At 39.6% G+C, this 9,798-nt stretch overlaps 1 protein-coding gene across 1 annotated transcript; it reads right to left on the bottom strand.

Moving 5' to 3' along the window:
• Window positions 1-4,197: 4,197 nt before the first annotated feature.
• On the bottom strand, window positions 4,198-9,768 carry bub1bb (BUB1 mitotic checkpoint serine/threonine kinase Bb). Its single transcript, XM_049595882.1, has 9 exons — window positions 9,672-9,768; window positions 7,943-8,110; window positions 7,772-7,831; window positions 7,529-7,673; window positions 7,236-7,432; window positions 6,984-7,147; window positions 6,659-6,852; window positions 6,470-6,570; window positions 4,198-6,107 (listed from the first exon to the last, which is right to left on the bottom strand). The coding sequence occupies exons 2-9, from the start codon at window positions 8,083-8,085 to the stop codon at window positions 5,828-5,830; spliced, it is 1,284 nt and encodes a 427-aa protein (XP_049451839.1). The 5' UTR covers window positions 8,086-8,110; window positions 9,672-9,768; the 3' UTR covers window positions 4,198-5,827.
• Between the last annotated feature and the right edge of the window lie 30 nt (window positions 9,769-9,798).

Here is a 9,798-nt window from a genome sequence, read left to right as displayed (position 1 = left end):
ATGGTAACTAAGATTCCTGCTCTATTTAAACTAAAAGAAGACTTAAAAGGGGTTTATTCAAATGTAATTGTCAGCCTCACTGTCAGACTTCATGACTTTGTTAAGCATCTCCTTAAAACATTGACCCCCTATTAGGAGAAATAGTGGAAAACAGCTTGTAATGTAAAAAAGGGGCTTACAGTTAAACCTCGGTGTCATTAAAATGAGAGCCCAGGGGCCGTATAAGTGATACTGCCTTAATTGTTTGCATTTCAATTCACTCTATTGTTTAGGATGAATCTGTAAGGATTACACTGGGGTTTATCAGGGTTCAGCCTATACATCTGAAGCTAATGTAATTTCTTGTCAAAATCCACTGACATTTCCAGATGACCTATAAATCCATTTTAATTCTGTAAGAGTGAGGTGACTACAGTAGAAATTAAGACAAAGCTTGTGTCATTCTCCTGCTTGCTCAACAATAGTGTCATATATGGAAGCCCATTTCTACTCAGAGAGGAAAGAACTCAAAAGCAAGTTAGTCATACTAAAAACAAAAAGACTCAAGCAGCGATGGAAAAAAAGGACCGTTTCCAAATTGCCTGAACTATTCCAGTTATTTGGGTCCAACCTTATTAATTCCTTTTATGGATGCCAACATGTTTCTCTGAAAGTTAGGCGTAGCAAACAATGACATCAAACTCATGTGTCTACCCAGTACCAGCAATATGTTAAAACATCTGTCTAACATCCATAAAATAATGGACGTCACCCACTGCTTTATGGACTCTTGTTTCGAAGCCTTGGGTTTGGCTTTTTGGATTACTTAATGTCTTTTTTGCCTTTAATTGTCAGGACAGTTTAAGCGTGAAAGGGGGAAAGAAGGAGGGAATGACATGCAGCAAAGGACCAAGGGCTGGAAACGAACCCACGGCCGCTGTGGCAAGGACACAGCCTTTGTACGTGGGACACCCACACCACCTGGTGAGCTACTGGGTGCCCCAAGTTTGACATTTTGGCCATTGCCATCTTAGTTTTTGGACCCAGTAACCAAATTTGGTTCACGCAGAATACTGACGACAAATGACATTGACAGTTTTAAGTTGTATTGTTAACCAGAATGCAACGTCTTGCAAGTGTCTCATGCCAACATCATCTCAACAGAAAATAACAACATTTAGTTGTGAGGTATGGAGAACAAAAAAACGACGTCTGCCAAAGGTCATAATGTCAGCGTCCACACAATGTGAAATTCTTATATCATTAGAGGTTTAAAATATTGTCAACTTGATTTCCATTCCAACCAAAATTTAACGTCTGTCTGATATAAGGGTCCAATATCTCGTCAACGTCATATTGACGTCCATTGCCATCTGGGCTGCTTCTGGCACCAGCCTCAAGTGGCCATTCAAAGAGTGTCAGTTTTTGGCCTTCTGTGTTAGCTTTATTTTTCAGACATGGAGGTTGCTGCTTGCTTTCTACATAGCATGGTCTTATATTTCCAGGAATGCCTTGTATCCAAAACCTGTGCAGGAGTGCCACTGCTTGCCAGCCGTGTAGCACGCCCGTTCCCAAGTGTAAATAATCCTACCCTATATTATAATAATATTAGCACCACGGAAACAGGACTAGCAGATCTTTCCTTTGACTAAGACGCCCTAAATGAAAACAAATGCTGTACAAATATTTTCTCATTTCATCCACTTTAGCTGATGACAGACACATTATTTCTGTAGCTAGCTCTCAGGTTACACTGCATTCAATCTGACCAATAAACAGAATTTCTAAAAGCACTGATATTAATAAAATCTCATCAGTTCCCATCCCTTTACTCAAGGTACTGTGAGCCACAACTCTAAGGTTAAAGGCACAATTATGACATACTAAGTCAAGATTATGAGATAGTAAGTTATAACTTTGATATAATTTTTACTTAAAGAACCACTGTGTAGGAATTAGTGGCATCTAGTGTTGAGACAGCAGTAGCCTTCACTTTAAAATAAAAGCACCAAAGGCCCTCTCTAGAGCCAGTGTTTGGGTTGTCAGTTCTGGTCTACTATAGAAACATGGTGGTGGAACATGGTGTGTTCAAGGGAAGAGGACCTGCTCCATACCTAGATATAAATGGTTCACTCAAAGCTAACGGAAACAGTTTCAGGCTTTTATAAACAAATGAAAACATAGTTGTGAGTACAATATTCCATTTCTGCCAATAAATCTCCCTAAATCCTACATACTGGACCTTTAAGTTGAAAATTCTGATATAGTGCATTAACATCATGAGATAATGTCAAAATAGAAATAACTAGCCCTGTTTTATGCTGCCCGGGAGTATTTCACCATTCTGCCACCTCACTGTTCTGTATATAAGATCACAAAGTGTTCTCGCCTTTAATCCACCATGAGAGGTAGTAACAGTGCTGAAACGGTATAAAGGACATCTGGGCAGGATGGGATCATGGGTGGCACGGTTGTGATGTTTTGATGACGTGTTATGCATGCAACCCACCACGGGAGATTTAAAAAGCCGTTAGCAGTTAGTGGCTAGCTTAAAAAAAAAAAGATCAGTATCCAAAATCGTCTGCAAATTGGAAAAACAAAGACGCCTGGGAGTTCTTTACCCTCTGAGCAGAGGACGAGATCAGACACTATATAACAGAAACCGTAAATGATTGTTACTGTTTATGACGCATATGCTTTATGTCACACTAGAGGCCAATGCTGTTGTGTTAAATCTCACACTGGTGCGGCATGATGCCCTTGTTGTTTGGTTCTTGGTAAAAATGCAAAGGATGCATAAAGAAGGGATTTTGTAGTATATAAATAGCATGACCTCTGTGTAAAAAGGGCTAAGAAGTCAAACTCAAGAGATAGTAAGTCACAAATATGAGTTAGGGTGAAGTTATTTTTATCACAACTAGCTTCATCTTTTTTCCTTTTCCTGGCTTGAATGGGCTCCCATAATTTTTTTTTCTAAAGAAATTGGTTTCATGATTTGCTGCTGCACTTTCAAAGGCTCTTCCCTCTCCATGCCTGGCTGGCCAAGTGCAGTTCACCTTGATGCAAAATGTCTACTGACTATTGCTGCTGGATAAACCTTCTGTGAACTGGTGCATGCAAAGACAAACCTTACAAATAGGTTAAGAGCTCTGTACTGTAAAACATGGAGCATACAGAGGCTGAGTGTTCTTGTCTATCAAAGTAACAGTGCTGGACAAAAGCTCTTCTCTGAGGGCCTGTCCAAAGCACATTAAGGAAAGGTAGCTTGCTTGTACCATCTGTCCACTGCAGTAAGGGAGAGCTATGGATTTTCTGTCTGAGACGCTATCGGAGTCACTGGCTGCTTGCTTTCATGGGATGAGCTTTTAATAAGTCCTGCCGAACAGCGAGCCATAGAGGATGCATTATGATGTGGTTATGCTGTGTTATTATGATGGGAGTGCATCATGTTGCCTATCATTTATCACTGAATCTCAGCTGCTCTCATTGCTAAGCCAAATTTTAAAGTAGACAGTTTTGGGAACTCACCAGTCGAGAGGATCTTAGCTGGCAGTGTCATATTTCCAGAATGAGATTAAAGTCTGTTCCTCCAGTGCTCCGTGTGCATGTAAAAGCAGCAACACTCTGTGCCACAGTACATCAGGGTAGTGACCTCTTGGGGATAGCTGAGGCCTGCTCTGCCCGCAACTGCAAAGGGTGGATTTCACTTGCTAATGAGCCAACCACCTATCTTCCAGCCATTCATCAGAGGCTGCCCCGCGAGCTGTCTGTGTGTGAAGTGCATCCCATCATCACAGTAGATTAGGTTTACTCCCACCACTTTAGTCAGCGGGCTTCTGGGTAACCTCTCCTGGACAATGATTAACATTTGGTCCGCTGAATGCATGATTTGCTCATAAAAGTCTTATGCCTGGTGTTGTAATTCCCTGAAAAGCACAAATAAGGAGGTTAAATTAAGTCACTTCATTAGAATAAGCAGCAATAAGGATGACATTTATGACTATTTAAATGCAGATTGTTCCTGTTTTTACTCATGCCCACCAGTGTTACAGATTACAGTCAGCATTAAATTGTTCTTGTGGCCCATTTGTAAAGCAGATACCATTACCAACAGTATAATCTATGCTTTCCCTCGCATGCCCCCTGCTGACAGTGCATTATTACAATCCCCCTCTGTCTAAAAAAACCCCACCCCAACACAGTGCTTCCATAGTCATTAGCCAGACATTTAACACGTTTATTGAACACCAGTGTCACATGGCCAAAAAGCAACTTTTCAGTCAGACTGGGACAATCAGAATGTACTGAGGCATCTGTTAAAGAAATAGTGGACAAAATAGATCAAATTAAAGCTGCAGTTGGTAACTTTTATTTTAAAAAAACCCAAACTCGTCACATTTGCTGAAACTATATTTACACAGCAATAAATGAGACAAATAAGTGAAAAAAATCATACTCGATTGCCTTGTAGCACTTCTAATGTAGCGTGATTAGACCATCCTGATGACATGAGCTCAACATTCTGTTTCGCTCTCTGTATCAGTTTGTCAACTACGACGCAGTCCCTGATTGGCTGCTTACATTGTCAACTACGGTGCAAATCCCTGATTGGCTCCGATTTAATTTTAATTTTTGGAAAGTGTTGGGGGAGTACTGAATCCAGACTGATACAGACAGCAAAACAGAATGTTGAGCTCACATCATTAGGATGGTCTTACTGCATGTGAATTAAAAGTAACTAATTACAGCTGCGGAGGGTCTAACGCAGCTGTCAACAACTGCGGTCAAACTGCTAACCTGGGCAGCGCTGATCAAATATGAATCAAGATTTTGTACCTGCATTGCCTATTTCTCACCTCAAATGTTTTCAGAAACATATTTCAGTGCACTGTTTAGTTGTAAAACAAGAAAGTTGGTCTGGCTAGTGGCAGTGCTTGGTACTCTGGTCAATTGCTTTCATCTGGGTCACAAATGTTCTCATTTTACAGCTACACAGTGCACTAAAATATGTTTTCTGAAAACATTTGAGGGAAGAAATAGTAGTTGGTTTGACACAAGTTCTCGAGCAGTGATTGACAGGACTAACAGCTCCGTTAGAAACTCCTCAGCTCTGGCTGGTTTTCGGTGTGTCCCGACAGATGTGTAGATTATAGTGAATGCCATTAGAAGCAGTAGGAAAAGAAGGAGGCACATCTGTTTTCATATACTATCCGTCTCATGTACTTCTTTCAGAATATAGTGACAATTTCAGCAAATATGAGTTATTTTAATAAAAGTTACCAACTGTAGTTTCAAAGAGACAGCACACATAAAAAAACACTGTTCTGAAGAACAATGCAATTAAGAGAAATAAACAGAGTAATTAGGAAATTAGTAATAAATGTAAGTCGTATTTCTGCACTAGAGACTTGAGTTGTGATCAAACGTGTTAGTATTTACAAAGTACAAGGTGTAGACACGTAACAGTATAAATCCAATCCAGCAGGTCTTTCAGAACTGCTGTGAAGCCTGTTTTGTTGTTTGTGTACATGTTAATTCCACACTATTGTCAATTTTGTGGTATTTTGTACTGGATTAAATTAAATTGTACGGGTGTTATTTGGTCCCCCTGCACTATTATAATGAATCCAACACAACAAAAATAAGCGTTTCTAAAAAGGTTTACCCCTCTTGTCTTCTTACCTTTCTGAGTAACTGGATCTCTACAAGCAAAATATTTACAGCAGGATAACAAACAAAACATAGCAGTAACTACATGATACTTGCAGATAAAAAATTAAGGTAGAAATTCATATAAAAAAAGAAAAGAGCAATCAAAAAGTCAGTCTTCTTCATCAGTGCAACTGCATCAGTTTGAAACACTGGCACTAGCTTGATCCTTTTGACCTCTGACCTCCTGTGTCATTTTTTTGAAGTAGCGTTCAGCGCGCAGCTCCTCAAAGCAGAATTCTGTGGCGCCGCTGAGCAACAGCTCTTTACAGTACATGCTTTGCTCCTGTAGTTTTCCTGACTCTGCTTCCTTCTGCTGCTGATGGTGCTCCTGTAGTCTCTTTAGAGGAGTTTCCTCTCTGCAGGGCTTACGTGCTGATAAAACTGTGTTCACGGCCGGGTTGATCTTACAAGGAGTCCTGAGAGGGTAGAAGGAGGATGCCAAATCAAATCAAAGAAATCTTACTCACATGATCCAAGGTGGATAAACTCAGATTACAGACTTATGGCTTTAACTTGCATATTCATTATTCTTTCAGTTATAGCCTATTAAAATGACATCTCATAATGTGGTACAGATTGTTTTTACTATTATCATCCTATAAAAAATTAGAATTTCATTGACCTTACAATGATATGAAACAAAGAAAAACCACACATCATCACCATTGAGAGGTTGTAACAGGAAGTACTTTACTTCATTATCAAAACTGTTGATTTGTTTGTTTCAAATTAAAGCAATAATTCCAAACTAGATAAATGTAAGATTCATGTCACTCACATTGTTGGAGGCTGGTCTGACTCCTCAACAAATGGTTGGAAGGTGGGTTTGGGAGGTGGTGGGGCCATTACAGTATGTCCGAATTTGGTCTTCTGGGGCATCTGTGGTACATACACATTAAACTGACATCAGAGAACTACACTCCACACATTTAAAAATCAACTAGCACAATGCCTGCTTGTCTCATACCTTGACATCACACCATTTTTCCGTCTTCTGCTCATTCTCCTTTGCTCTGGAAGTGGGAGGGGCCACCCAGGACTCCAACCTAGGCTCTGAAGGGCCGGCACTCTGAGCCTTGCTCTCGTCAAAGATCACCAACCGACTGTTTGAAACATTGCCAAGGACAGGTGCGCCGTGTGACTGCAGGCCTCCAGAAATACCTGTTAAAAAAACAACAACAATCAAACATCAAAACTAAACCTTTTTAATGCTGGCATTTACAGGTGCTAGAACACTGGTAATATCAGCTTAAAATTTCACAACTATTTTATTTGTATATTCAGGCACTTACTTCTGATTGCAGACCCAACTCTGTTGATGGGGGCGATGGCCTTTTTCTTCCCCCTATGTTTGAGGTCAGCTAAAGAAACTCTCTCAGGTTGTTTAGGCTCATCGTCACTATCGTCCTCCTCCACATTCATCATCACCTGTCGTGACACACGTGCCTGCAAAGCCCTACAAAAACAACAAAGAAAACTGTGGTTACACCAATATCTTGCATTTTCAAATTATTAATCTCAAACTTTAATGGATAAATCCATACTTGTGAAACTGCAGGAGCTTATCATGGGGCTCTGCGCATTTCTTGAATCCCTCTTGGTAAACCAGATCTGCTTTGCGACAGTTGCCCTGATTCTCATATTCTTCAGACCAAGCAATGTAGAGGGATGCATGTTTCACTCCTATTCCCTGTGCTTGCATGTACCTGTAAATGTCCAAGGGCTCTGGGCAATTTTCTGCCTGATGGCACACAAAACACGTATGGCAAAGGTTACTACTTCTGTATTAGTTTGTCAAAGTAGCAAAAATAATCAGAGGTTAATATGTTACACGTACAAATTTGATCCAGAGGTCAACATAGCGAGGGTCGTCGTGATATTTCTTTTCCTCTGTGAATCTGGTCACGACTCGTTCCAACAGTGTGAAGAGGTTGCTCTCCTTGCCCCCCTGAGGGAAGGTCTGCTCTGTCCACTTAATATACCTGAAAAAGACAGAGCCATGTGTGAATTAAAACTGAAACCTTTTAGATTTAAGATCAGCACATATGAAAACACTTTACTGTTTACATATTTGACGTACCGATCCCAAACATCAAGTGGATCATCTCCCTCATACATCCGCAATTCAGACTCAAAGGCCCTGAAGAAACAAAAAGCCACAAAACTTCCATCATCATGTGAAAACTGCTGGAAAAGAAAGTGTTTAAAAAATTGCCCCATTCAAACACAGTGTTTTAAAGATCATCCTTACTGTCGCTGCTGGTTGATTGCAGAGCTGAGTCCATCCTGTTGTTGACTGAGCGCCTGATGTAAGGCTGATATGGCTCTGCCGCGACGCAGTGGCTGGATGTTTTCCTTGCTTAGCTCCCACTCCACATCTCCTCCTTCTGCCATTGTGGAAGTTATAAGAACTGGATGCCTAAAGACAAACAGACACACATAAAGACTCAAACTTATCAGTTACCTGTAGTAAATTTTTCTCAAATGCTCTCATTTATTGCAACTGTCTGATGATCTTTTCACTAAGTATAATTTGCGTAGAAGGCTTATATCCTTTGATAATACTGATAATAATCTATTACTACTAATATTAGATCAATAAGTTAAGACTTTTATCAAGGAAACATGCCAATAACTCTATGGTTCCACCCTTTCCAATTTAAATATTTGCAGCTTTTCTCTGTTTTACAATTGTAGACTGGATTTTTTTTTTTATTTTGGACTGTTAGTCTGACAAAACAATACATTTAAAGATGTCACCATGGGCTTTTTTTCTGTTTTGTGACACATTGTAGTATGGTTGACATATCAATAGCACATAATTTACAGATTATTTCAGAATTAACATGATTGTTACTCATTACAGCTTAAACTGTTTTACACTTAATTCCCTAAAACTTGGTGTAGCCTCTCTATATATTCAAAGGCTTATAAAGTAACATAATTATTCAGACAGAGTTTTTAGGCTAGCCAGCTTAAAAAGTTTTAATAATGTTAGGCTTTGACAATATTTCCTCCATTGTAATCTTGTCCATTGACTTTAAGCTTTCCCACTTAATACACATTCATGTCAATAACGTTATTCAACTTCAACTATCATTTATGGCTTAAATTGGTGCTTAAGTGTTCAAACAGGAAAATAATTAAAGATATGGGAATCATTTTACGAGAGCAACAAAATATTAGCGTAAAGGAAATGTCAACATATCTTATTGACACACAGCAGTGAAATACTACTAGGTTTTTCTAAGTAACTAAGTTTTTCAGGTGGGACTTTTTTTAGGTGGCTGAAAGATGTTTTGTTGCTGACCCCCATCCGCAGCAGTGCATTGCTTCTGTGTCAGACTTTAACCTACTTTTCCAAACTGGGGGCGTGTCGACTGACATTTACCTTGTGTAACATACTGTCTACAGATAAGTACCCCATACAACCCCACGTCAAAAAACCAAACTATCCCTTTAAGCAAGATTTTGAATGCTGGACTTTTATTTTAATAAAGTGTTTCTACACTGTTGTATTGCTTCTTTTACTTGAGTTAAATATCTAAATACTTCTTCCTCCAATGACGACACAGGACTTTGATCTCACGTTATAAAACGTTACGAAAATAATTTGACATCTAATTTAGCAATCACAGTTAATGAGTACCTATGGATTAACAATTACAATCACACGCAACGTTTGTAATATCAATATCTAATGCAACATAATATCTAACACACCTAACCCTACCTGTAACTAACTGTAACGTTAGCTATCATCTTGCACCCATATTTGCAGGACGGCTGTCATGTTTCCAGTGTCGTAGTTCCTTGCTAACGTTTGAATGCATAGCGTGGGGAGGTGGCTAATGCTAGCTAGCTAGTTAACGCCAGCCTTGGCTCGGTCGTTTTGTGTCGTTGTTCGCAAAATTGGCGGAATTTAACAGTCACGAATGACAACAAAACTGATAATCCACAAAACGGTGTTTTTTTCATACCGTTTACAGGCCTTCTTTGTGTCTTTTCCAGATTATTGCAGCGATACCGTTGTAGCAGGAACGCTACTCAGCGGTCGGTTCTGTGTTTTGAACAAGGACCGCGAGAGGATTTGGAGAAAGCTGATTG

Source organism: Epinephelus fuscoguttatus, linkage group LG14, assembly GCF_011397635.1.
Source record: "Epinephelus fuscoguttatus linkage group LG14, E.fuscoguttatus.final_Chr_v1".
NCBI lineage: Eukaryota > Metazoa > Chordata > Actinopteri > Perciformes > Serranidae > Epinephelus > Epinephelus fuscoguttatus.
The sequence above is the reverse complement of the archived record's forward strand: the minus strand, read 5'-3'. Positions and strand labels throughout refer to the sequence as shown.

Excerpts from the sequence above, each read along its gene's own strand:
- bub1bb (XM_049595882.1), bottom strand. The coding sequence starts at position 8,085 with ATGGCAGAAGGAGGAGATGTGGAGTGGGAGCTAAGCAAGGAAAACATC. Across the intron at positions 7,433-7,528 it reads TTGACCTCTGGATCAAATTT|GCAGAAAATTGCCCAGAGCC; the intron begins GTACGTGTAACA and ends GTGTGCCATCAG. Across the intron at positions 6,571-6,658 it reads AAAAATGGTGTGATGTCAAG|ATGCCCCAGAAGACCAAATT; the intron begins GTATGAGACAAG and ends TATGTACCACAG.